At 53.7% G+C, this 25,988-nt stretch overlaps 3 protein-coding genes across 17 annotated transcripts in view; 2 read left to right on the top strand and 1 right to left on the bottom strand.

The window, feature by feature from the left end:
- Window positions 1-6,258, top strand: part of DNM2 (dynamin 2) — a 99,202-nt gene extending 92,944 nt beyond the window's left edge. For 7 of the 12 annotated variants that reach the window (XM_077121804.1, XM_077121800.1, XM_077121803.1 and 4 more), the window contains 4 exons: window positions 435-599; window positions 3,265-3,497; window positions 4,281-4,532; window positions 5,074-5,637. In XM_077121804.1, the coding sequence (XP_076977919.1) occupies window positions 435-599; window positions 3,265-3,497; window positions 4,281-4,532; window positions 5,074-5,143 (720 nt within the window). In that variant the 3' untranslated portion in view covers window positions 5,144-5,637. Of the gene's footprint in view, window positions 1-434; window positions 600-3,264; window positions 3,498-4,280; window positions 4,533-5,073; window positions 5,638-6,089 lie in introns of those variants that run through there. The other 5 variants (XM_077121802.1, XM_077121801.1, XM_077121796.1 and 2 more) reach the window with 2 other exon arrangements.
- TMED1 (transmembrane p24 trafficking protein 1) lies at window positions 5,786-9,426 on the bottom strand. Of its 4 annotated transcripts, XM_077121814.1 has the most exons (6): window positions 8,788-9,400; window positions 8,129-8,226; window positions 7,818-7,998; window positions 7,073-7,240; window positions 6,463-6,577; window positions 6,231-6,343 (listed from the first exon to the last, which is right to left on the bottom strand). In XM_077121814.1, exons 1-6 carry the CDS (start codon window positions 8,968-8,970, stop codon window positions 6,246-6,248), a joined length of 843 nt encoding a protein of 280 aa, XP_076977929.1. In that variant the 5' UTR covers window positions 8,971-9,400; the 3' UTR covers window positions 6,231-6,245. The 4 variants fall into 4 exon arrangements, with proteins under 4 accessions (XP_076977928.1, XP_076977927.1, XP_076977929.1 ...); XM_077121813.1 differs by having other exon boundaries at window positions 5,786-6,577; window positions 7,818-7,944; window positions 8,788-9,426; XM_077121812.1 differs by having other exon boundaries at window positions 5,786-6,577; window positions 8,788-9,408.
- On the top strand, window positions 7,112-25,168 carry C11H19orf38 (chromosome 11 C19orf38 homolog). Its single transcript, XM_077121816.1, has 8 exons — window positions 7,112-8,237; window positions 16,133-16,220; window positions 17,213-17,524; window positions 19,202-19,288; window positions 19,759-19,786; window positions 20,473-20,516; window positions 21,518-21,555; window positions 24,590-25,168. Exons 2-8 carry the CDS (start codon window positions 16,190-16,192, stop codon window positions 24,737-24,739), a joined length of 690 nt encoding a protein of 229 aa, XP_076977931.1. The 5' UTR covers window positions 7,112-8,237; window positions 16,133-16,189; the 3' UTR covers window positions 24,740-25,168.
- The last annotated feature ends 820 nt before the right edge of the window (window positions 25,169-25,988 follow it).

Genomic DNA, 25,988 nt, shown 5'->3' with positions numbered 1-25,988 from the left:
AGGATTCCGGGTGCCAACCCGACCCCACCTGAGAGAGGAAGGCTTCCTTGGGACAGGCTGTTTCCAGAACTCTGAAAGCATAGAGTAGACATGATTTGAACAATCAAAGCAAAGGGTAGTGTTGGTTATCAGGGCCCAGGAGATTCTGCAGCAGAAGCCAAGGACAGGGCTGGAGCATGGCCTGGGATCCTGTTTGCTTTGTTCTTCTTTGAACATAGCGGGCCTCAGCCCCCAAATTGACATCTTCCAATCCCCTGGCCCAGGCGGCTTAGTCAGGGGCAGGCTGGGCCGTGTGTGCTAGCATTGTCATCAGGGGCCAGCCCTGGAGGGTCAGTGGTTGATGGGCTGGAGAGAGTAGCTCCCGGAGGAGGGGCACCTGCCCTGCTTGCCTCAGGCCACAGCCATCCCTCACTGCCTCCACTTCCTCCTCGCAGGTTGAAAACGAGGACGGGGCCCAAGAGAACACCTTCTCCATGGACCCGCAGCTGGAGCGGCAGGTAGAGACCATCCGCAATCTGGTGGACTCGTACGTGGCCATCATCAACAAGTCCATCCGCGACCTCATGCCAAAGACCATCATGCACCTCATGATCAACAACGTGAGTGCCCGCAGCGGCACCCCCAAGGAAGCCCAGCACGTGGCCTCAGCCAGAGCTGGCGTGTGTGCAGTTCATGTAAAGTTAAAAGTAGAGGGCACTGCCCTCATCCCCATTTTACAGGCAGGAAAACTGAGGTCCAGAGTGGTCAAGAAACCTGCCTGATGTCATTCAGAGAGTAGGAAGAGGGACGTAAACCCTGGCTGAGAGAGGCGTCAGCTCAGCCTGATGTGGAGCCAGCCACTACTTCCCTTTGGCCCCGAGCCCAGCCCACCTTCCCTCAGGGGCTAATGTTGCCTGCCTCCCCACAGGGTCCTCCGACCCCCCTGGGGCTTTGGGCTCCTGTTGAGTGAAATGCATCTCTAATAGTGGCTCCCCACTCCAGGCTGCAGGTGAGGTCAGGCTTTCAGCTCAGCAGTAGGGACTCACCCACATAACTGGGCTTGGTTTGTGTTGTGATTGTAGAAGATGTGAATATGACCAACTGGGTCTAAGATAAAAGTCCCAAATCCCTGATCCTTTCACCCTGCTCCTCTCGGTCCCGTTCTCAGAGAGCAAGTTAACAGTTTTGGGGGATCCTTCCAGATCAATTTCCCTATATATATCCATGGGATTTGTGATACATGTGGTTCTGTGGCTGTGAGATTTAAGATGCATATATGCTTAGACCAAGCCATTCTCTCTCTATATATATATATATAGTAAAGAAGCAATACATTTCAAGGTACATTGTAACAAACAGTTGCAGAACAGATTTCAGAGCTTGGTATGGGTTACAGTTCCACAATTTTAGGTTTTTCCTTCTATCTGCTCCAAGACACTGGAGACTAAAAGAAATATCAATATGAATCAGCAGTCATACTCATTTGTTAAATCCTGTCTTCTCTGTTATAACTCCTCCTTCTCCTTTGATCTTTTTCCCAATCTTTAGGAATATTTGGGCTATGCCCCTTCTAACTTTTTCATGTTGGAAAGGGCTGCCAGTAATATGGGATGGGGGCTGGAACTAGTTGGTGTTCTGGAGAAGCTGGTCCCTCTGGGTTGCAGCACTTGTCTGACCTAGGAACTTATCTGGAGGTTATAGATTTCTGAAAAGTAATCACAGTGCACGGAACTTTCCTAGAATCTGAGAGCCCTATGTGTTCTTTTGGGGTTGGTAAGAATGGTTTTGGTTGGAGTTTGACAAACTATGGTAAATAGAAATATCTAACTGAAGCTTGCATAACGAGTAGCCTCCAGAATAGCCTCTCTACTCTATTTGAACTCTCTCAGCTGCTGGTACCTTATTTTGTTACAATTCTTTTCCACTGTTTGGTCAGGTAGGCATTGTCGATCCCATGGTGCCAGGTCTAGGGATGAGCCAAGCCATTTTATTTTGAGGAATTTCCCCACTGTTTTGTAGCAGCCAAAGATTGGAAAGAAAACCAAATAGCCATTTAATAGAATCCTTTTAATAAGTATTTATTTAACAGTCTAGGGCAGAAAACAAAGGTGAGGAAGCTTTCCAGGAGCAATAAGTGGGAAGAGTGTGGAACATAACAGAATACACAGGAAGCCTCCATTTGTGTCAAGAGGGAGGGAACATATATCTCTGTCATATATTTGCATAGAAATGTTGGAAAGTTTATACAAGAGTCTGGTGAGAACATTTGCTTCCTAGAAGGTAGACTTGGGCACTAGGGAGGCCAGGGAGGGGAAGAAGGCATTTTCACTGTACCCCTTGGTTCCCTGAGGTTAAGTTATCTTTTTCCTTGTGCCGATTTTTAAAAATTCAAGCTTTTGAATAGCCAGTGCTTTCACTTGTTTCACAATTCAAAGACTGCTGAGTGTGGTCATCTTTGCAGATGTTGAAAATGCATTTGGGAAAATTCAACATCCATTCTTTAAAAGGCAATTGAGTAGACAGGGCCTTCCTTTATGAGATAGCATAAGGAATCTGTGTATTTTGATCTCAAATCCAGTCTTGGCCTTAGTAAGGAAGCTAAACTTAGGAAAAAGGTGACCACTTCCGCTTTGATTTAATTTTCTTTTAGACTGATTGTATTTCAATCTGAAATCCAGTCTTGACCTTAATAGGTAAGCTAAACTCAAGAACAAAGTGGCTACTTTTACTTTGATTTAATTTCCTTTTAGAGTTATAAACCAATGCAAGTAGACAAGAAAAATAATTTAGAGATGTGAAAATTGAAAAAGAACAGGAAAACTGATACTTTAGAAGATGAGTTTGTGTACCTGGAAACCCCAAGAAGTATAACAAAAATTACCCTATGCTGTAGGATTATTTTGGGAGGGGACAAAGTCTCAAATATATTAGTTGGGGATGGGACAAAGTATAAAATTAATGAACAAAAAATTATCATTTTCAAATAAAAAAGAAGACAAGAAGGAAGTAAAGAGAACAATAAAAGAGATAAAATACTAGGTACAAGTTTAGTAAGAAACTTGTGAGATCTGTGGGAAGACCTGAAAGCCCCCCTGAGGGACCTGGAAGGATCACCTGCATTTTAAATGCATTACACGTTCAAGGTCGAGTGAAAAACAAAGCACCATGGTGTGTGGAAGGTGCTCTTCCAGCCAGTGGCAGTGGCCAGCTGAGTGCTCTGTGGTGTCTGGAGGAGGCAAGGGATATGGCCCTGCCCCAACCTGACCTCCCCTGCCCCTGCCCCAGACCAAGGCCTTCATCCACCACGAGCTGCTGGCCTACCTATACTCTTCGGCGGACCAGAGCAGCCTCATGGAGGAGTCGGCCGACCAGGCCCAGCGGCGGGACGACATGCTGCGCATGTACCATGCACTCAAGGAGGCGCTCAACATCATCGGGGACATCAGCACCAGCACCGTGTCCACACCTGTGCCCCCGCCCGTCGACGACACCTGGCTCCAGAGCACCAGCAGCCACAGGTCCGGGAGGCCAGGCACTGTGCCCAGGGGGACCCTTCAGGAAGCCTTCTGGCAGGAAGCCCAGGACAGCCCAAGGGAGGGTGGGATTAAGGGAGCTGCCCCCAGCAACATCTGCAGGGATGAAGGGCGAGAATATAGAAAGGCACACATGGCAGAGCAGGAGGAAGCAGCAGAGAAACACCTGTCTTTCCTCCTGCCCTGCCCCTGGTGCCCTCCTTTGGTGAAGCCCAAATTGATGCCAGAGGGCATGAGGGGAGCTCTGCCAAGAAGGGTAGGGGGGACCCAGAAGGGAAATGGGGGGAGTCAGAGCCTCAGCAGGGATACCTGACCAGTGACGGTAGGTGGCCTGGAGCAGAGAGGGCTGGTCAGGCGAATCTCACAGAAAGTACTGGCCCCGCTCAGGCCTCAGCGGTGCTTTAGGGACGGTGAACAGCATCCAGGATAGGAAGCAGCAGGTGCTGAGGCCCAGACATGCGTGCTGTTGGGTGCCCAGAGTAGAGAGAGGGGAGGCAGGGCCTCTGGAGGCATTTGAGCTTCATTTAGAAGGTGAGGTGAGGTCAGGGGAAGCAGGGCGCTGGTGGAGAGGGGGCTGTGACTGCAGAGCTTTGGGGGAAGGGTAGAGAATCCCACTGTCCAGGACCCGGTGCTCATGTGCAGTTCCCTGGGTGGCAGCTGGTGCCAGCCCGTCTTGCCAGGTCACTGCACTAGCACTCCCCACCGAGTCCTGTGGCCCATGGGCCTCTGCCCAGCCACTCCAGCTCAACCCTTCTCCTTCCTTCACAGCCCCACCCCACAGCGCCGACCTGTATCCAGCGTGCATCCCCCAGGCCGACCGCCAGCCGTGAGGGGCCCCACTCCGGGGCCCCCCCTGATTCCTATGCCTGTGGGCACAGCAGCCTCTTTTGCAGCACCCCCCATCCCATCCCGGCCCGGGCCCCAGAGTGTGTTTGCCAACAATGACCCCTTCTCGGCCCCGCCTCAGATCCCATCACGGCCGGCTCGGATCCCACCCGGCATCCCCCCTGGAGTGCCCAGGTAAGGCTGGACCCTCCCTACCTCCCACTCCACCCCAGGGAAGACCATCAAGAGCCACCCCAGGACCCCTGGAGTCGCAGTTCACATGCATGTCTCCCTCCTTCTGTGCTCTCACCGTGTGCTGAGTGGGGTTGCGGGGGGGGGGAGGCTCACAGTCACCTCCCTCAGGGGGAACTGAGGCCCGAGGGGCCATGTCGCTTACCACAGCTCCAGGAGACCCCACATCCGGCTCTCCCCCTGGTCTCCCCTTACTTTCCTTCCTGAGCCTACATGTGGGCTGCTCAGCAGTGGCACTCCCTGCTGCACCCCCTGTGGCCCACTACCCCCATGAGGAGCCACAAGCCCAGGGAGGTTGGCAGTGAGGGTTGGGGTTCTGAGCAACCCCGAAGCCCTGCCCAGGGCCAGAGTGGGCACCCTTGCCCCCCGTGCCACCTCCGGCCTGGGATGGCCATCAGGCAGGCCCTGGGAGGGGAAGGGCTGGTCCTCGCCTGCCCCCTGCCTCACTGCCTGCCCCCTCCCGTTGTCTCTATTCTCTTTGCAGCAGAAGACCCCCTGCTGCACCCAGCCGGCCCACCATTATCCGCCCTGCCGAGCCGTCCCTGCTCGACTAGGCTGGGGGGCCTGGCCCCGTTCCTGTGCCAGGACCAGCCCCCCCCCTCCCCCCCCCCCGCGGGCAGCCACATCCGGGCCTGCTGGACCCTGAGCCCAGGACACAGGGCCTGGGAGCCCCAGGGCGGGGGCGGGGCCGGGGCCTCAGCCGTGGAGGTGGGGCGGGTGCCCAGGGCAACCACTACGGATGCAGGGCCTGGGGCCTGGGGCGTGGGGAGTAGGGCCGTACCAGCGGCTGGCCTCGGTGGCACCGCCCGCCTGTGCTGTATATAGTCCTCGGCCGCTGCACTAACCGCCCGGCTGCTCCGCTCTTGGGGTGCCCAGCGAGCGGGGTCTGGCTAGGCTCAGGGGCTCTTGGGCTCGCTTCAGGGCCCCCTTCACAGTGGGCCCGGCCGGCCCCTCCGAGCAGCCCTTGCCCGCACCCCCTCGGTGTGACCACTGGAAGTGCCTGCACTCTGTAGCCTCTTAATGAACTAAAATAAAGGGAAGAAGCTTCTGGTGGCTGCTGTGTGGGCCTTTTGTGGTGGCATCCAGGCTGAGGACATGGGGGGGGGGACCTTTCCGTTCTCCCCTGCAGCAGGCTGCTCCCCCCACCGGAGCCCCCCCCCCCCGCCCTTCCCACCAGGGGCACCATGCATACCGGGTGGCCAGGGAGTGCCCGCTGTTTCAGCAGGCTAAGCCCTGCCCTAGTGGCTGGAGCTTTTTACTTCGCTTCACACCCGTGGAGTGGGGGCACCGCCACACAGCCCCCCTCAGGCCTGCTGCTGCCCCTGTCAAGCGCTGATGAGCATGCAGGCCACCGTGGCCTGAAATAGCTGAGGGGGGAGTGAGATCCTTGCCCTCCCAGCCCCATCGTCCTCCATCTCTCACCCTGTCCGAGGCCCAGGCCTTCAGGCCCAGCCAGGGACACAGTGACATTCTGCTCTCTGGTTTCTCTCTTGTGCCCAGGCGACCACCTCCATCGGCACCCACCCGGCCTTTCTTCTGAGCTTCGTGGGAGACCCCTTCCGTCTGCCCGACCACCCTGGGCCCAGGGCCTCAGAGCCAGACCCGCCCCTGCTTGTCCCAGCCCCAGTCACCAGCCTCTGATTTTCTGACCATAATTTATTGACTGCGGCTCTCAGGCCATAACTCGCTTTTTGTTCCTTGAGGCTTCTGCACAGGCCTGGCCCAGGGCCACCCCTCAGCCCTGTGCAGGGCCCCTGCAAAGAAGAGGGAGGGATGTGGGGTCTTGCAGGGCCCCCTCCAGAAGCTCTGTACCCAGACCCACACCCTCCCCCCCAGCCTGTGCCCCCACTGGGCTGCAGGGCCAGGTCCCTACCTGTCTCATAAAGCGACTGTCCTGGCAAGAATACTGCTGTGGCATCTCCTTCTGGGCTCCTGGCAGGCACCACCACCCCCAGCTGGGAACTGCCCACAGCATCAGCACCATGCCTCTGATGGGGGTGGTGGGAGAAGGAGGGGTGGGCCTGCAAGCAGCAGGCCCTTCCCCCCTGGGCCTTGTCCAACACCAGACAGCGCTGTGCCAGCTGGAAGACTTGTGCTAAGGCACATTTACAGTAAGGGACAGAGGCAAGGGGCAGGGAGGAAAAGCTAAAGGCTGCCTTCCAATGCCACCGGCCTGCCATGCACAATTTCCAGGAAAGCAGCGAGGCCCTGGCCCCTGTATCTCCTCCCAGGAGGCCCCTGCCTGCAAGGCACTGATGTTCCCTTCCCAGCAGTCAGGTCACACACAGGGGCCACACTGGGGACACAGTGGCCTGGCCTCCCTGGAAAACTTAAGTTGGGGAAGGGACTCCCCTCCCATTCCCCCCAAGTCTCACACTCACATACCATACCACCCCTCTTTCCCCTGCTCTCCATTTGGGGAGGGGCAGGGGCTACGTAGGCACGGGGCGCTTATCCTGGAAGAAGCGCTTGAGCGTGCAGACCTGTGCCACGGCCACGAGCAGCAGCACAGCCACATTGACCGCCGACCAGAAGTTGACGCGCTCCAGGTTGCCCTCCTGGAGGTTCCTGTCCCGAGCCTCAAAGGCCCGCAACAGCGTCAGAATCTGGATGCTGCGCTCTAGCCGGGTCCGCATGGTCTCCATGGACTCCTGTTGGCCAGAGGGCAAGCAGCAGGGTCAGGCCTCCACCCTGCGGGGAGCAGAGTCCAGCAAAATCGGGGGAAATGGAGTGAGGCCATGTTGGGCACTGCCGAGAATACAGGCTGCGGCCAGGCTACCTAAGTCCGAATCCTCCCTCCAGTACTCACTGGCTGTGTGACTGTGAGCAAGTTAATGAACTTCTCTGGGCCTTATTTTAGTCCTCTATCAACCTCAAAACTTGTGAAAATAAGAAGCCTAAGTATATGGAGAGCCCGTACTTAGAAGTGGTTAGTAGAGTCACTGGGGCCAGACTGCCTGGATTCAAATACCAGCTCTGCCTTGGGACAGTTATTTATCCATCCATGCCTCAGTTTCCCCAATTGTAAAAGAGTAATAAGAGCACAGGTTCTGCTTCATGGGGTGGTAATTTAGGCCCTTAGAACCAACAAATGTCCTATACTGTAACTGTGACTGCTACTGTTATTATAATTAAAGTTGGGGTCATCACTCTCTTAGGGGAGGCTGTGTCAGGCAAGGGGAAGAACCCCAACAGAGGAGGAGAGGCCCCAGGCCCAGCCGGACGCACCTTGATGTCCTCCATCTTGACATCCAGCATCTCCTCCGGCTCCACAACCTCAGCCCAGCCCTCCTCCTCCTCGTCCTGCAGGCTGTCGAAGATGAGTTCGAAGAATACCAGCTTTTCAGAGATGGTGCTGAAGGAGTTATCGAAGCACAGTTTGTAGTCCCCGGCCTCTGTGGGCTCCACCCTGCACAGACAGACCCACAGACCTGACCCTGAGCCAAGGGCTCTGCAGGGGCAGGCAGGGCCGTAACCCGAGGCCGCAGGGGCGGGACAGGGCTGTAACTGAAGCCGGGCAGCAGCGGGCCTTAACTCACGTGTGCACCCCGTCGGCCTTGCGGGACTCGCTGACCAGCAGCTCGCCCTGAGGGCTCTCCAGCGAGAAATCCACGTCCAGCCCAGCACCACCGATCACCTGGGGGACAGGTAAGAGGGCACCGTTCCTGGGAAAGCCAGGGCTGGCTCAACCCGCACAGAACCAGACCGACTACCAGGAGTCTACCTGGGCACTCACACTTAAACGTGCAGTCCCGTTCCCCACCCACTCATTCTTCTACATGCGCCCCTTCCCTTAACTCTGCCCTCACTGATGTGACAGTTTGGGGGTCTGCTCTTTCCGCTGTCATACCACTGTGGAAAGACCTGGATCGACTTTTACCTGGCCACGCCCCTTTATTTGACCACGCCCCGAACGAGAAGACAGGGCCGTTTTCTTAAGCCAAGTCCAGAGAAACCCTCAAATTGACCACGCCCCTTTGGATACTGATCACGCCTACACGCGTCCATCTTGGGTCACGCCCACTCGGAGCCCAATCCCCCTTGCCCTCACAGGGTTCTCGCTCCGCCCCCTTGGCCTCGCCCCCGCACTCCCAAGCACGTGCTCCTCCTCCCCGCCCGAAGGCAGGCCTCCCCATCAGGGCCATGGCCACGCCTCCTCACCCCCGTTCCGCTCGATCCCAGGCCTCGGACCCGTTACCTGGTACTCGGTCTCCAGGCTTGCGTTGGCCGGAGCGGACTGGTAGAAACACTGCTTCCTCCCTGCGGGCAGCAGGAACGTGAACTCCCCGTCCTGGATTGGCGGGGGTCCCACCCCTCCCACCCCTACTGGCGGCAGTAGTAGCCACAGGGCCAGGGCTAGGGCCGCTCCGGCCGCCATCATCCGGTCACCCTCCGGTCTACAGACGGGACGCGGCTCCTTTAAGGGCTAGCCCTACCCCTCTGCTGCTCAGCTTTGCTGATTGGTCGCCGCTTCTGTTCCTTTGCCGATTCCAGCAGGAGTAAAGGACCCACTGAGTTCCTAGCTGTCCGAATGAATGCCTGATGGGCCTAAAAACGGTCAACTTCCTTGAGCGTCTTTCCTAGAAGGACTCCATGCCTACTGTCAATCGCTGGTGGGAGAAAATGAACAAAAATAAATGGCATGATGGCCCATCTTTCACAGGCAAAAGTTAAGACAACTAACGGGTCTTTCTGAAGCACCGCCCCGCGGTTTTCCCAGAGTGCGCCGCGCTCAGTGACCATTAGGTGGGCCAGACTGGAAGGGGCGGGCCAGAAACGTTCTGGGCGTGGCCCTGCACGCGACCCGTAGTGCTCGCCTATAAAAGGGCTCACCTGGGGCGGGGACTCCATGCTGTTACGTGTTTTGTTTCTGCGTGAACTTGTGAGGGTGGCCCCAAGATTCGACGCCCGACCCCTCCTTCCCTTTGCGCCTTAGAGCCACCGCTTTATCAGTTTCCTAGTCTGTAAGTTGGGGGGTGAGGGATGCACGACCCCGCAAGACAGCTGTGAGAATTGACCCCTTGCTTCTCTTGCTGAGTCAGGATAGGAGCGTGCCCTAACCCGCACCCAGGGTTGTCACACTCGAGGGCCAGACAGGTAAAGGAGTGATGCAAGTGATGGAAAAATCCAAAGCCCAGGTGCTTAGAGGCAGCAGAGAGGAGAGGTAGAGGGTGTGCCGCCGGAGCCAGGCTTCAAACCCCCACCGCTTCCTTGAGGCGGCCCCCCTGCTGAGCCCAATGTCCTCATCCGTAAAATGGGGGCAGTGACGGCCCTACCCCTTTTAGCTCGTGGTGGTCCTCAGCAGATGTCTGCTGTTATTCGGTTCGTGGTGTGTCGCCCGCCAAGGGGCGGCCTGTCACTGACCCTCAGCGCCTCCATGCCTTCAGTGTGGCTAGAATTTGGAAGTAGACCTGGCAGCAGACAGGAAGGCAAAGAAGTTATCGGAGAAACAGTGGGGCTCTGTGTGGCAATTCTATCTAAACACACAAAAATGTGGAGGTGGAGATTTTTCACGAGAGGGGCTGGGAGAGGTTGGCAGGTGGTCGCAATCAGTCTTCAAAGAGAGCTGGTGGTTTCAAGAATTTGGGGAAGCCACACCACTTTGTACCCTTAAAGCATGTGCACAGTCAGGTTTGCTGTTTATTTTCCACTCCACAAGTTTTCCCATTATTCTGCCTGGTTGCTTTGATATTTTGAAGTCGTTGTGGAGACTGGGGAGATTCTTTTATTTTTATTTTAATTTTTCAGTTGAGGTGAAATTCATATAAAATTATGTTAAAGGGAACAATTTGTTGGTGGCATTTAGTATACTAATAGTGTTGTGCAACTGACACTTCTGGTTCCAAAACATCTTCATCACCCCAAAAGGAGACCTCGCATCCATTAGTAACTCCCCATATCCCGTCACTTCAACCCCTGGCAACCACCAATCTGCTTTCTGTCCCTATAAATTTACCGGTTCTGGATGCTTCATATAAATATAATCAGACAAATATGTAACTTTGTTGTGTCTTCTTTTCACTTAGCATAATGCTTTTGAGGGGCATACACATCCTAGCAGGTACCAACACTTCATTCCTTTTTGTGATTTAATAATCCACTATATGCGTATACCACAGTTTTTAATTTCTCTGTTGATGAACATGGAGTTGTATCCACTTTTTGTCTCTTGCAAATAGCGCTATTATAAACATACACTTACAAGTATTTGAGTGCCCGCTTTCAGTTACTTTAGGTAAATAACTAAGAGTAGAATTGTTGGGTGATATGGGAATTTTTTAGGAACTGCCAAACTTTTCCACAGTAGCAGCACCATTTTGCATTGCCACCAGCAATGTACGAGGGGTCCGATGGCTGCAAATCCTTGCCAAGACGTGTTATTTTCCATTTCTGTAAAAATAATAATTATCATAGCCACCTAGTGAGTGTCAAGTGGTATCTCACCGTGGTTTTAGTTTGCATTTCCGTAATGACTAATGATGGTGTGCATCTTTTTATATATATGCTTGTTGACCATTTGTATGTCTTCTTTGGAGAAATGTCTCCTCAGGTCCATTGCTGATTTTAACAATTCAATTGTTTGTCTCTTTGTCATTGAGTTGTAACATTTATTTGTATATTCTGGAGGTGCAAAATAGAAAACACTCATAGTCTTTCTAGATAGCTGCTATCCTGGGGCACTTCTTTAACTCTGCTTTAGCCTTCTCTTTATTTACGCATTGAACCTAGAGCTCAGCCAGAGGTGAAAGCTTTGGGGCTTTTCAGGTGTTTTCTGAGTGCTGAGCATCACTTTCTACATTCCCCTGTAAACAAGGTCACTTTTGAATGCACTGCCTTAATCATCCAAAGAAACTCAGCCCAATTTTTCCTCCCAGGCTTTCTGCTCTTCCTTCATTGAATTTAGTGTTTGCCTCAGTTGTACTTTTTTTTTGCTCCAGGGAGCTGCTGGTTGTTCCTTTGCCTTACAGTGTTTTGCCTTACGGTGCCCGACATTTTTCCATGCTGATTTCTGAGCTACATAAAGCAGAGAGATGAGCTCCTTGCAAGTCCTTCAGATGGCCCCCAGACAAGTCAGAACAAACAAACGTGATTCTTCGAGAATAGGGTCTGCTCTGCTGCTTCCAGAACCAGGGACCAAGGTTCTGTGCTAGGAGCGCCAGTTGCCATGTTCTAGACCGTCACTGGTCCAGGGAAGTGGGGGGAGAGCAAGTGAAAAGACCACAGAGCCTTCCTACTACCTTGTTGCCATTCTTGTCATTTGTAAGTGGCTTTTTTCTTAATTCAGTATTTGCTTGGTTTGTATGAACCTCTGTTTTCCAGAGTTCTGGCAAAGTTGATTCTGACAGTTTTTGCTTGTTTTGTTTTTTGCTTTTTTAAAAATTTCTGTAGAAGGAAGGGCCCTGGGAGTGCCCCATTGTTCCTCCATTAAACGAAAACAAAAGGTCTCCCTCTCCCAGTTGTCCCAGTAACGTTTGCTAAGTGTCTGTCACTGTGGATAATGTGTATCGCCCGTGTCCTCATGGAGCTGACATAGCCAGTCCATACACAAGCAAGTTCAGCACTGAGGTTACTCTAGGCAGCGGTAGGTGCTGAGAAGTAAATGTGAGGTGGGAGAGGGGACGGGTGGCTATTTCGTCCTGAGTGGAGTCAGGGAAGGCTTCTCTGTGGGCATGCCATTTAAGCTGAAACTTAGAGTAGGAAGAAGGCCCAGAGAACAATGCCTTGAGGTCAGGAGGCAGATAGAGAGTTAGGGGTGCAGAAAGGAGGCCAGGATGTGGGCTGGGGGTGAGAGGAGTGACCCGCAATGGGAACAGTTAGCTAGGGTCACATCACACCAGGCCCCTCTTCCCTTGCAGCGTTGGTCTAGAATCTTAGCCTTGGGAGGTCATAGAGAAGCTTCTGGAGACTGGTGAGCGTCTTGAAATTATTCCTCTGAGAGTGTGTGCTGGGCAGTTTGTTTGTCCCTCCATGGCTGCTCGCTCCCCTTTTCTGCAGTGCTCTGTGCATTTGGCCAACACAGCTGCCTTTTCCTCTCACTTCATCAGCTTCAGCCTGAGTAGGAAATTGGAGGACTGGAGGAGAGGGAGGTCTAGAAACTATTCCCTGGTTCCCGCACTGTCAGGCCGGAGGGAATAGTAGCTGCTGCTCTCTACCAAAGCTTGCAGTCGCCATTCCTTCTGCATTCCATAACTGCTTCCTCCCTGCAGCTTCAGTTAAAGGCTCCCTGACCCCCTTGTTGTCTCCCTTGGCCCTGCCCTTGACACCTCTATCATGCCTGCCTGAATGTGCCATCCAAGAGAGATGCACCCAATGCAGTACAGACAGATGTTTTTCTGAGCAGAGGGTCCACTGAATAAAAAATACAGGTTACAGACTCCTGCACCCTATTAAATGCTCCCAGGATGAAGTCCTTATATTACACGTACCATTCCCTCTGCCTAGGACACCTTCCTTGTTTGTCTTCTCAGGCTTTTGGAGTCAGAGGTAACTTCGCTTAGCAGCCTTCCCCAAATGCGCTGAAGCTGGGTTAAGAACCCTTCTGTGACTGCTCCTGTCATCCCTTTATCTGCTGGACAATAAACAGTTACTTGCCTCCCTCGCTCCTGAACTTGGAGTTCAATGAAGGCACAAGTTGTTGTGTCCATTGCAGAGCCTCTGGCACTGGTGCAGTCCCGGGCCACTGGTGACATGCAGTGGACAGCTGTGCAATAAATAGGTCATGCCTCCGACACACCCAGAATCGAGCCAAAGAAATAAAGTGAATGTTGTCCTGGCTTCCAGGTCAACTCAGGACAATCAAGAAATACTTAGGGTTCACTATGTGCCAAGCATAGTCGTGTGGTGGGCCTAGCAGGAGGCAACCCACACCCCGTCCCTGCGCTCCTGGAGAAACAGGGTTATTTTGAGAAATCATGAAGGACAAATACAATAGATTCAAACATGTTCTGTGAACTAGCTTGACCTAATTCAATGTATAGTTATAGGATTTTACCAAACAACTGTATAATGTACTTTTTAAGAAAATATTTTTATTAATAAATCTTAACATACAAACATTCCATGTGTAGTGTATAATCAGTGGCTCACAATGTCATCACCCAGTTGTGTATTCATCACCATGATCGTTTTTTGAACATTTGCATCACTCCAGAAAAAGAAATAAGAAAAAAGAAAAAATTCATATATACCATTCCTCTTACCCCTTCCTCTCATTGACCATTAGTATTTCCATCTACTCAATTTATTTTAACCTTTGTCCCCCTATTATTTGCTTATTTTTTATCCATATTTTTTACTCATCTGTCCATACCTTGGATAAATGGAGCATCAAAACAAGTTTTAATCACACTGTCACATTGTAAAAGCTATATGGTTATACAGTCAACTTCAAGAATAAAGGCTACTGGAACACAGCTCAAGAGTTTCAGGTACTGCCCTCCAGCCACTCTAATACACCATAAACTAAAAAGGGATATCTATATAATGTGTATGAATAACCTCCAGGATAAGCTCTGGACTCAGTTTGAAATCTCTCAGCCACTGACCCTTTATTTTGTCTCATTTTTCTCTTTCCCCTTTTGATCAAGAAGGCTTTCTCAATCTCCAATGCCAGATCCCTGCTCATCCCAGGAGATTTGCACTCTTGGGAGTCATGTCCCACATAGCGGGGGAGGGCAGTGAGTTCACCTGCTGAGTTGTCTTAGAGAGAGAGGTCACATGTAGAATGTACTCTTTTGATTTTATTTTTTTGGCATGGGAGGCTCCAGGAATCAAACCTGGGTTTCTGGCATGGCAGGTGAGAATTCTACCACTGAACTACCATTGCTCACCCATAGAGTGTACTTTTGTTTCTAGTGCATATAGAATGTTCATCAAGATATAGTGGGCTAAAAAAAAAAAAAAAAAAAGCTCTAATTTCAAAGGAGTATATTCTTTGACCCCAGAGTAATTAAATTAGAAATCACTAAGAGTAAGCTATAAAAAAAGCCCAAACATTTGGAAATTAGGCGACATACTTTTGAATAACCTATAGTTACAGAAACAACTCACAAAGGAAATAAGATTTTCCCAACATTGAGAATGATAGATTTTTATATCAAAATGTATGATGTTAAAGCAGTACTTAGAGGGAAATGTATAGCTTTAAATGTTTATATTGGAAGAAGTAAAAAAAAAAATTTTAAATCAATGATCTAAGGTCCAACCTAAGGAAGCTAGAAAAAGAAGAGCAAATTAAACATAAAAAGAAGTAGAAGAAAGAAAAGAATAAAGAGCAGGAATCTTTGCAATAGAAAAGAGAAAGTTGAAAAAAGCACAAAGCCAAAACTTGGTATATTGTAAAGATTAATAAAACTGACTAACCCCTAGCAAGACAAGGGGAAAAAAACAAAACAAAACTTACCATTATAAGGATGAATGAGGGGACATCAGTACAGATCCTACAGACATTAAAAGGATAAAAACGGAAAAGTAGAACAACTTCATACCAATAACCTTGACAACTTAGATTAGATGGACACATTCCTTATAAATGCAAGCATGCTAATTGCAAATCAAGGAAAATTACAAGACACCCTGGGAGTTTTGAGCAATGGAAGCTTTCTAAGTCTAGGAGAGTCTGTAATATTGAAGCTGCAATCCAAAGAATGGGGGGGGGGGATTCGACCAGGTTGGTAGAAGTGCATCCCAGGCAGGGGAAACAGGATGTGTAAAGGCCCTGAGGTTATAAAGAGCTTTACATGTCTGAAGAATAAAAAGTCTACCCCGATGGCCCTTTTTGGGGTTCAGTGACCACACACTTACATCCCTCCCAGGTGTAAACCTCCGAGTAAAGCTGCTTGCCTTGAACAGAAGTGTTTAGAGAGACCAAAGCAAATCCATTTGTAGGACTGGCTGTTGGAACTTTCCAGACTATAAGCAGGAGGCAACTTATCCTGCAAATTAAAAAATTAAATCCTTTAATTTCCTCCATTTCTGGAGCCAACAGTCCCTTTCTCCTGCGGCTTTCCTTCCCAGCATCTTCACCTGGGGAGCGCTCACAACCTACTAGGCATTGCATCTCTTACTGTGGCTTCTTTGGATCTACTCTTGGCCCTGTTCGACAGAGCTGCAACCTGACACTTCAAAGGAAGGGCCCTGCCTTGCCCAAGGTCACGAAGGCCAAGCCCTAACCACCAAGCCCTACTGCCCTTGTTCTGTTTTTCCATTTTGGCCCTTCTTGGGCGGTGGTTTGTGTCCGGGGCGTGGGTTTCTGAAACAGCCTGCTGCCAGGGCCCCTTCCTCATACCCAGGGGTTCTCCTTCAGGGGGAGAAAAAAAAAAACATTAACATCCAACCCCCTTGTCCGTTTTTGTCCCTCCAGCCTGCAGGGCCACAGCCTCCGACTCACAGAGAAAGGGCCCACGGTTGGATGTGCATTTTTGAAAGGGGCGGGAAGGGGAGCGAGTCCCCTTCAGTGCCCAAGGGTGTGCAACTTCCTACCAGTGACGAAATCCTTGGCTCCAGCCAGCCCTGGTTCTCCTTTACCCACTCTGGCCCCACAGGAGCAGCTGGCGGTGAGCCGTGGGCCGCCCTGGCCTCGGCCAAACCTGGCAGGAGTGATGACCTGGGCTGTGCTGCTGCTGGCGGCCGGTGAGTGTAGCATCCCCACCCCCATGCTCTGTAGCACCCCACTCTCCCCCCCACCCCATCCCACCCACTTTGCCTCTCGGGGGTGGGGGCAGAAACCACGGCAGGGCTGTCCTTCCTGGGTGATGGAGAAGGCTGAGCCCACAGATTTGGCCAGGAACCTCAGAGAACTCCCCAGAACTGTTGCTTTCTCTTGTCGGACTCCTCAGCACCCCAGAGTCAAGAGTATCAGAAATATACCCCCACCAGAGGCAGCCGTACCCACACTCCATGACTCAGCTCTCCTACCTCCAGGGCTGGGGCAGCAGGAGCGTGCGTTGGGGGTGGAGGGCAGAGGCTGGACAAGGGAAGGCTTGTGTAGCCCCCTCCTGAGGCTGGGGGAGAGGCTGGTCCCTGGGAGAATCTTCCTCTTGCAGGAAGCCAGATTCCTAAACCCATGTGCCTTTCTACTGCGGCCGAACTGGCCCCTGCTGGCCTCCACCCTGCTCCTGGCACCCCATGTCCCTTCCATCCTTGGCCCCTGCCTTTGGTTGGCCTCTGCCCGGAGTGCCACCTCCCGCCCCTAGTGCCTTACACAACTCCTCCCAAACCACATCCCTCCTTGTCCCCTCGAAGAGAACATCAGCTCCACAAGGCAGGTATGTCCGTCTATCTGGCATGCTGCTGTGTCCCTAGAACCTAGAGCAGAGCCCAGAGTATAGTCACTGTGGAGTTAACTGTCAATTGGAGTCGCAGAAGTTTTACTGTGTCATTGCACAATAACCACTGCTACTTTTATAGCATGACTTCTATGCTGACGTACGCACCGTGAGCCCTCAGCCTCACTGCGGGGGAAGGAATCACTGTCTGCCTGGTGCATGTAAAATCCAAGGCCCAGAGAGGTTGAGCTACTTGCCCAAAGCCATGCAGCTTGGTCAGGCACAACCAGGATTCCCCAGGGTCCCCTCCGCTCTAACCACCCACCCAGCCGGCCTTCCCTTTTTCTGCCCCTGCAGGCTCCTTGGCCATCCCGGCGCCATCCATCCTGCTGGAGCGCCCGTACCCCAGCAGCCAAGTGGACCCCATCCACATCACGTGCATGGCCCCCGACAGCTTCCCAGGGGCCAACTTCACACTGTACCGCGGAGGCCAGGTGGTCCAGTGCCTACAGGCTCCCCCGGACCAGAGCAGGGTCACCTTCAATATTAGTGGCAGCCCTGGCGGCAAAGCCGCGGAAGACATGTTCTACTGCCAGTACAGTGTGATGGGGGAGCACAGTCTGCCCCAGCTGTCGGATCTCAGCCTGCCCATGCATGTCACCTTCCCAGGTTTGGCCTCCCCCAGAGCCCTTGCCGCCGTGCCTTTGCACGCCCTGTTCCCTCTGCTTGCACCTTTGCGAGGTTTCTCTGCCTTGCTTTTTTTCATCTCGCTGACATTCCACAAGGCAGGGAAAAGGAATCTGAGACACAAGCAGTGAAGGGACGGGGCCAAGTCACACAGCTAACAGGTGGCAGAGCTGGGATTTCATCGGCCTCCAAAGTTCAAGCACCTTCCCCCGGCGGCCCCAGAAATGTCTGAGCACCTCGTGTCCTCGGCCCTGCAGAGTCAGCAGTGGATCAACTAGACCAGGCCCCTGCCCTCGTGTAGCTGACATTCCAGGGGTGCTAAACCAGCAGTCCCTGAGTTATTCAGTAGGCCAGTGGGAAATAAGCCAAACTCAGGAGCCGAAATACGTCCTGGTGCAGGCTGTTCTTTTAGAGCGGGAGTAGGGCAGGCAGAGCAGGCGCCCTGAGTGGGAAGAGCTGTGCCAAGGCCCTGGGGCAGGGCTGAGCCTGCTGTGTTGGGGGACATGGAGGAGCCCAGTGTGGCTGGGACGGATGAGGGCAGCAAGGTGATGGGGACAGACAGTCTGGGCCGCGGCAGGGACTGTGGCTTTTCCTCTGAATAGGACAATGTTTTCTCTGGTTTCTCCAGGATCCAGGGCGGGGCTTGGGTTCTAGATCAACAAGCGGGAGGGCAGGATGATGCTTCCCCTGGGGTCCAGCCTCCAGGGGGACCTTGGCGTCACCTTCCAGCAGCACTTTCCCGCTGCCCGTGGCGATGACAGAGCAGTCTCTGTGCTCTCCCTCGCCTAGAGCTCCACCATCAAAGGCCCTCTTCTCTCGCCTTGGCCTTGTGGTCTCAGAGTGGGGCAGTGACTTTACCCCTCCTGCCCCAGATGAATGAATGAACAAGGGCTAACACTGGGAGAATACCACGTGGGCGCCTTTCTCCTTCCCCGTCCTGGATTGGTTCCTGGGATCAGGGCAGCTCCTCCCGGCTCACTGAGAGATCTCCCTCTCTCCAGGGAGGGACAGCTGAGTCCTCTGTGGAGAGAACTCTGGACCAGGGGCTTCCGTGTCCTTGGTGTTGACTTCTGTGTGGCTAGGGTTGGATGTCCCTGACCCCCTGGTGCCCAGGCTGAAACCACCAGGACCCGACGGTGCAGGCACCTGAAAACCTGACCCAAAACTCACTTAAGCAACCAAAGATGATTTGTTGGTTCACAGAGCTGAAGGACCCAGGAGCAGGCTTGCTTCAGGCATGGCTGGATCCAGGTGCTCAGAGACTGCATGCCTCAACTCCACTCCGTTCTGCAGAGGGTTTTATTCTCAGCAGCCTCCCACCTCCTGCAGAGCAGCTCCAGACGTCTGTCCCCGAATTATTCAGTAGGCCAGTGGGAAATAAGTCAAACTCAGGGGCTGAAATACGCCAGAGTCCCACAGTTAGCTCTCATCGGCTCACAGTGCCTGTCCCTGAGCCAGTGGTGGTGGCCAGGGGGAGGGACTCTGCTAATTGACCAGCATACCCAGGGTCCAGCTGCACTCAAGCCGTATGTTTGGGGAATATGGGGGAGGCCCAGCCCCCTCAGGTAGCCTGGGGGAACGGCAGTTCTCCCCCCTGCCTCCGTACCAGCCCCCCAGCTCCATGACCTGCCTTCTTTCTCTTTTCCCATTTTCCTCTAGTCCCCATTTGGATCTTGGCGCTGTCTCTGAGCCTGGCAGGGGCCTTCCTGGTGGCGCTGGGGACCACTGCCATGGTGATCAGGAAAGGTAACATGGCCCGTGGGCCACCAGTTTGTGATGTACTCACACCCGCTTTTGGGGGGAGCCAATGGGGAGACCCCTTGGGAGAGGGCTCACTGCAAAACTTAGCAGCCAAAGAATCTTCCAGAAGGGAGATGATGGTGGTGGGCAGGAGACATTGAACATTTTAAGCAACAACAACAAAAAACCTTTGCATGCTTGCGCATTGTCTGAGGTTTTCAATGAACACACATGACTTCGGTCATCGGTGGAAAAACATGTGTGCAGGGGCTCTCCTGTGGATGGCAGATCTGGCAGGGGAGAGGGCAAGGGTGCTAGCGAATGTACAAGGGAGGTAGGGAGGGGATGCGCTTAGGACCGAGTCGAGGCTGTCTTTTGGGGTGGGGGGGGTGGGCTTTCGTTTTCCAGAGCTTAGAAACTTGCCCGATCTGACCAGACCCAAAAGCTAATGCACGTTTTTCTCTTTTCACCTCCAGTGAAAGCCAGAAACCTGCAGAAGAAAAGGTGAGACCGCCCCTGGAAACCTTCAAGGGGTGGCTTGAGGGCAGGAGCGGGGACGACACTCCATCCCAGCCCAAGACTTCCTGAGGGGCCTTAAAGAATCTGTTGCTAAGGAGCTGGGCCTGGTTCTTAGGGCAGAGGGCCCCAAATGCACCCCCTGGTGGGAGGGGGCCTCATCTGCCTCCTGCAGCCGTGAGACTTTGCAACAGGCTCACGTATGTTTTAGGAACAAGCCCTTTATCTGAGTGAGAAATAACTCCAGAAATCCATAATGAAGGGTGGGGCGCCCCTGGGGTTGTGCAGCGCCCAACTTGCACCCCTTTGAGAGAGGGCTGGACACCTAACTTTCTGATGCCAGGGAGCTAGTGGCCTCCTGGGGTTCAGATCCCAGTCTTACCCCATCACAGGGCTCAACCAGGTGAATGTCCACCTCTTAGTCATCTGGTCGACCCGGCTAGGCGGCAGGGAGGCTTCAGGATATGGGAAGGGTTTCACGGGGAACAGCAGCTCCACCTTATTGCTTTCCCTGCTCGGGACACCTGTGGGGAGGGGAAGATGCATGCAGTGGGTAGGGGATGGCGGGTGGGGCAAGTTAAGGCCAAGTACTGGGTTCAGTTCAAGGCCAAAGCTTTGGGCAACAAGCCTGCGGTCCCCGGTGAGTCACAGCTTCCTCCCGAATCCCTTTGTAGAGAGCAAGAATCGTGCTGGGCCCAGATGAACATCGCCACCACAGGTTCGTGCCTCCCTGTCTCCCCTGGCCTGGGCAGGGTCACTGAAGCTGCTTCTGTGGCAGGTCACACCCCTAAGGGTTGAGAAGCTCCCCTCTGTCCCCTGGTCCTCCAGGATTCACCTCTCACCTCCTCTGCTTTGTGCCTTTTTCACTCACTCTGCCCTCCGCCCGGAATGCTCTTCCCCCTCCAGTCTCAGCCCGAAGGCCACCTCCTCAGGGAAGCCTCCCCTGACTATCCAGGCAGGGCCCGAGCTTCCTAGTGATGTGCTCCGAGCACTCCGTAATTCTCCTTCTTACCCCTCGGCCGAAATACTGTAACTGTGCGCTGTGTGTTTAGAATTCACTGCCACGGGGGCAGGGCTGCGTCCCCAGGCGTGTGACACCTGGCACACGCTCGGAAAATAGCGCTTCAACGGAGCCCCGCTGGTCTGCCAGAACCTGCCGTGCTGCTGCTCCCCTCTAGGGGGCAGCAGGAAGGCAGTCTGCGAAGCGATTTTCTGTGCTGGATTCCCTGTCTGACACATTTATTGAGCGCCTACTGTGTCCTAAGATCTGTCTGCCCATGAACCCACACCCCAGGGGGGCTAGACCTTGTTGGGGACAAGGTTCCCAGAGGAAGTGAAGTTTGAGACAGAGAGGAGAAGGGAGTAGCTGGGTGGCGAGTGGGCGATAGAGCAACTGGGAGAGAGTCCGGCGAGGTGGGGGAGCTGGGAGGTGGTCCGGAAGGTGCCAGCCCGAGGAAGGCACGAGTTGCGATGAGCCACCCATTTCCCTGAGGGCAGCGAGAAGCACCCAAAGGAGGGCGGTGAGCAGGGGAGGGGCCTGGGTCCGTTCTGGGGGCTGTGAAGACGTCCTCCTGGGTGATGAGTTGGAAGGGAGCAAAGGAGGATGCGGGGAGACCCTTCCTCAAGTCGGCTCGGGCCCTCGTGCGGGGAGGGCAGGGAGCAGGGAGCAGGGAAGCTCTAACCGGCCCCCGGCCTGGTCTTCCTCCCTCTCTCCTGCAGACATGTCCTTCGACAACTCCCTGTTTGCCATCTCCACGGTGAGTGCTTGCTCTTCCCGGTCCCGGCCGCCTGCTCAACGTCCCAACCACGGGAAGGAGAGTCCATCCCTGCGCTGGGTCGACCTGGGGTCTCGGAGCTCCAGGGTGGGGGGCCAGGCCGTGAAGCCCCAGACCCGCTGAACCAGGCCTCGTTGGCGAGTTGAGAGTTGGCTCTGAAAACTTCCCAGGAGGCGAGAGGACGTGGGCGGCAGCGTGGGCTGCACGGGTCCACCGACAGGCCCCCGCCACCCGCCTGCTGTCGTTGTCAGCGTCACCGCTGCACTCCGACGGGATGGGCTCGTGGTCCGGGTGGCCTGGGGGAGAGGAGCGGCCTCGCTGGGGTCCTGGAGGCTTGTGTGGGTGCGAGGCACGCTGTACTCCTCTCCCGGCATGAGGAAGGGCTACCTTTGGCCTAGGGGGCAGGCAACCAGAGCTGGCATTTGAACCCCGGGCTGTGGGACTCCACTGTGTGGCTGCAGCTGGGGTGGCCTTGGCATTTGTACCTTTTAATGTTTGTTCATTGGTTGGTTTTACACTAAATCAGACATATCTTTGGCCTTTGAACACCACGGATAGAGGAAATGTTCAGCCATCTCCTCCCCACCCAGAGGACAGGTGACCCCACAATGGTGACCCCAGAAATGGATGTTTCCATTTGGCCATTGGGGAGCACTGGGTGGGCAGGCAGAGACTAGGCCAACAGCATCCCGGCAGGGCAGTGTTTGACCCACACTTCTCGGGCATGCGGGCGTTGGGGAGAATGGGACAAGGCTCTCGCTTCCTCCCCCAGAGCTTCCGGTGCACGGGAGAGACGGATGGTGCCGTGGGGAATGGAGCGACAAGTTAGGGAGCGGCCAAGAAGCGACTTAGATGGGAGCTCAGGCAAGGCCTCTCTGAGATGGGGTAGTAAGGAGGAGCGAGGAGGTGAAGGGCCAGTTTGCTTGATTCAGGCTGAGGAGCTGTTCTTGGCCTGGCCCAGGAATCTGAGGTGGAGTAAGGAGTTGGGGAGGACTTAGGCTTTTGCTCCAAGTGAGATGGGAGCCATGGAAGGTTCTGGGCAGAGGAAGGACGTGCCCTGACTCAGGTGCTCACAGGTGCCCTCTGGCTGCAGTGGGGGGAACAGCTTGTGGGGGTAGGAGATGAAAGCAGAGGCAGCTGCACTGGTCCAGGCACACAAGGTGATGGATGTTTGGGGTCAGGGTGCTGGCAGTGGAGGTAGAAGCAGCAGAGGGAGGCAGGTCACGGTGGAAGCAGGACTGCTTTGGGGTTGGATGAGGGAGGCCAAAGGAGAGAGGGAAGTGTGAGACAGGGCAAGATTAGGATGGCTCCCAAGGGAGCTGCCCTTTCCCGGGGTAGGGAGTCCTGGGGCAGAGGCAAGCTTGCGGGGATGAGACCACGGGATGCATCACCCCACCCGGTAGTACCCAAGAGCAGATGGAGACGTGAGTCTGGAGCTCCTGAGAGGGGTCAGTTCTGGAAACCCAGACTCAGCCACTCATCCACAGATGGACAGGAAGGGGCCTTGCCCAGGCTGGCCCCAGGCCTGGCACATTCTAATACTTTCCACCACAAGCCATTCTGCTTCACATACCAGCCTAGTGAATTTTTCCTTGGTGACTTTGGGAAAAAGTTATTTATTAATTTTTTTAAAATATGATATATAGTCATCTGTATTTCACTGTATTACAGTAAAACAGTAAATCTGTTTTCTAAATATCATGCTCCTTGAACACATACAAGGTAGGCTTTTTTTGTTGTTTTACTAAGGAGAGACTTTATCAAAAGGATTATTGTAAAGGGGGAAGGATAGACTTTAAAAAAAAATTTATTTATTAAAAAATTTAACAAACCAAATAAAACATTAACATATATAATCAGTAATTTACAATATCATCACTTAGTTGCATATTCATCATTTCTTAGAAAATTTGCATCAATTCAGAAAAAGAAATAAAAAGACAATAGAAAAAGAAATAAAACGTAAACAGAAAAGAAAAAAAAAAGATTATACTTACCATACCCCTTACCCCTCGCTTTCACTGATCACTAGCATTTCAAACTAAATTTATTTTAGCATTTGTTCCCCCTATTATTTATTTTTATTCCATATGTTCTGCTCGTTTGTTGATAAGGTAGATAAAAGGAGCATCAGACACAAGGTTTTCACAATCACACAGTCACATTATGAAAGCTATATCATTATACAATCATCCTCAAGAAACATGGCTATTGGCAGCCTCTCCATTACATCTTGAATAACAAGGTGATATCTACTTAATGTGTAAGAATAACCTCCAGGATAACCTCTCCACTCTGTTTGGAATCTCTCAGCCATTGACACTTTGTCTCATTTCACTCTTCCCCCTTTTGGTCCAGAAGGTTTTCTCTAAGTCTCAGCTCATTCTAGGGTTTTTCTCAATCCCATGATGCTGAGTCTCAGCTCATTCTAGGATTTCTGTCCCACGTTGGCAGGAAGGTCCACACCCCCTGGGAGTCATGTCCCATGTAGACAGGGGGAGGGTGGTGAGATTGCTTGTTGTATTGGCTGGAGAGAGAGACCACGTCTGAGCAACAAAAGAGGCTCTCTTGGGCGTGACTCTTAGTCCTAAATTTTAAGTAGACTTGACCTAGGAAGGATAGACTTTTGAGGGAGTTTGGAATGGGAAGGGAGAGGAGCTATCAGTAATAGATTTGTTCACTTAATGAACAGCACTTACAATGCACCAGGCTGCTGTATTTAATAAGAGGTGGGTACTAGCATTCTCCCCATTTTGTAGAAGGGGAAACTAAGGCCCAGAGGGGTTAAGTCACTGGGCTGAGGTCACACAGCCAAGAAGTGGTGGAGCTGGGATTTGAACTCAGGCCATCTGGTCCTGGGCTCAGGGCAGCGGGACTGAAGCCCAGAAGAGGGTGGAAGTTGGGGGGGAAGGCAAAGTGGGGGGTGGGGTGGGGGAGGCTCAGAAAGGGAGGGAAATCCGAGATCCTGAAACCTTTAGTCACCCTGTTCTCTCCCTCTTTTCTTTCTGGGATGAAGAAAATGACTATGGAAGATGACACAGCCACTTTGGAGGCCCACCCTGGCTCTGCCGCAGCCCCCGGCAGCTCTGGGCCCCGGAAGAGGCCCACGTCCACCTCGTCATTCCCTGAGCCCCCTGAGTTCAGCACTTTCCGGTCCTGCCAGTGAAGCCAAGGCTGGAGCCTCTGGAGTCTGAGCACCCTCCCTTCAGCCCTTCTCCCTCCAGCTGGCCCAGCCTGTTGGGGGCCTGAGGTCCCCACCGCCCTCAGCTCCTCTGGGGAGCTCAGGCTACTGCTTTCTCAGGGAATTGACCAGAGATGATGGGGCCCCCCCAGGCCTTGGCGCCTTCCTCATGGGGGGGCAGGGGCCTGGGCACTGGTCTGGAGGCTGGATGGAGCAGGAAGGCTCTCTCTGGATTTCCAACTTCTGAATACCACCAAGGAAGGAGACCGGAGGCCTGGGCTCTACACACATACACACATACCCCTCCACTTGGGCACTGGACTCCTGGGCTTTTGGAGCATAGGTACCTGGGTGTGCCCTGTGTGCCTGCCCTGCTGGCACGCCTAAGTTATTATAACACGTTTTGAGGTGTTTCCAAGGCCCCCTGTAGGATGTGATCCTTCCAGCCTGGGACCTTGCGGGTGGGTGTGGGGAGAGCATGAAGGGCCCAGGCGTGTGCGTGTGGCCTGGGCTGCTGTCAGGGTGGTGCACGCGGAGGGGTCTCCCTAAGGCGCTCGCACTGGTGGGGGCAAGAGAAGGAATGATGGGGCAGGGGTGGGGTGGGGTGGGGTGTAGGACAGGGGTGGATTGCGGCGAATGAGGAGTAAATGAGAAGGTGCGGGTAAGGGTGGGCGCTTCGGAGGATCGGAAGTGACTACAGGCCCCCTCGGACCTCCCCAAAAGGGGTGTGGCCGCCGAGCAGTGGAGGGGGCTCGGAAGGAGTGGGGGGGACGCTGGACCCACCCTGCGGGATGCCTCGTCATTGAGGGGGGAGGGTACCTGGGGAAAGGGAGAGGCCAGGGGACATATAGAGGTGGGAGTTGAGGTAATCTTTTTAGGGGGAAGGAGAAACTGAGAGGCCCGGAATGGAGAAAGGGGCTGTGGGGAGGGAACGGAGGTGATGCGGCAGCCCGGGGAGGAGGGGACGGGGTGCGGCCGGTGCTGGGAAGGGGGCGTCGGGACCCTGCGCCCACCCAAGCCCTTCTCAATCTTCTGTTCCAGCCGCCGGGCTGGAGGCGGGGCCACGGGCAGGGGGTGCGCCCCTAAACCCTGCGCCCGCTCCCCACTGCCGCCCTCCCGGAGCGCCTCAGGCCTCACAATGATGGGCGGAGCCCAAGCGCGGGGGCGTGTCCGGACCGCCCAGCCCCACCTCCGTCCAGCCCGCGCCGGGCGAGCCCCTTCACGAAGCGTGGCC

This window comes from Tamandua tetradactyla, chromosome 11 (assembly GCF_023851605.1).
Source record: "Tamandua tetradactyla isolate mTamTet1 chromosome 11, mTamTet1.pri, whole genome shotgun sequence".
Taxonomy (NCBI): domain Eukaryota; kingdom Metazoa; phylum Chordata; class Mammalia; order Pilosa; family Myrmecophagidae; genus Tamandua; species Tamandua tetradactyla.
Note: the sequence above shows the minus strand (reverse complement) of the source record. Positions and strands in the feature narration are given on the sequence as shown.

Bases quoted from the DNA above. Each gene is read 5' to 3' on its own strand.
- TMED1 (XM_077121812.1), bottom strand. From the start codon at position 8,970: ATGATGGCGGCCGGAGCGGCCCTAGCCCTGGCCCTGTGGCTACTACTG. The intron at 7,999-8,128 runs GTGAGTTAAGGC...CTGTCTGTGCAG, and splicing joins AAGGCCGACGGGGTGCACAC to GGTGGAGCCCACAGAGGCCG. The intron at 6,578-7,072 runs GTCTGCACGCTC...CACCCCCATCAG, and splicing joins TGCTCGTGGCCGTGGCACAG to AGGCATGGTGCTGATGCTGT.
- C11H19orf38 (XM_077121816.1), top strand. From the start codon at position 16,190: ATGACCTGGGCTGTGCTGCTGCTGGCGGCCG. The intron at 16,221-17,212 runs GTGAGTGTAGCA...CTGCCCCTGCAG, and splicing joins TGTGCTGCTGCTGGCGGCCG to GCTCCTTGGCCATCCCGGCG. The intron at 19,787-20,472 runs GTGAGACCGCCC...ATCCCTTTGTAG, and splicing joins AGAAACCTGCAGAAGAAAAG to AGAGCAAGAATCGTGCTGGG.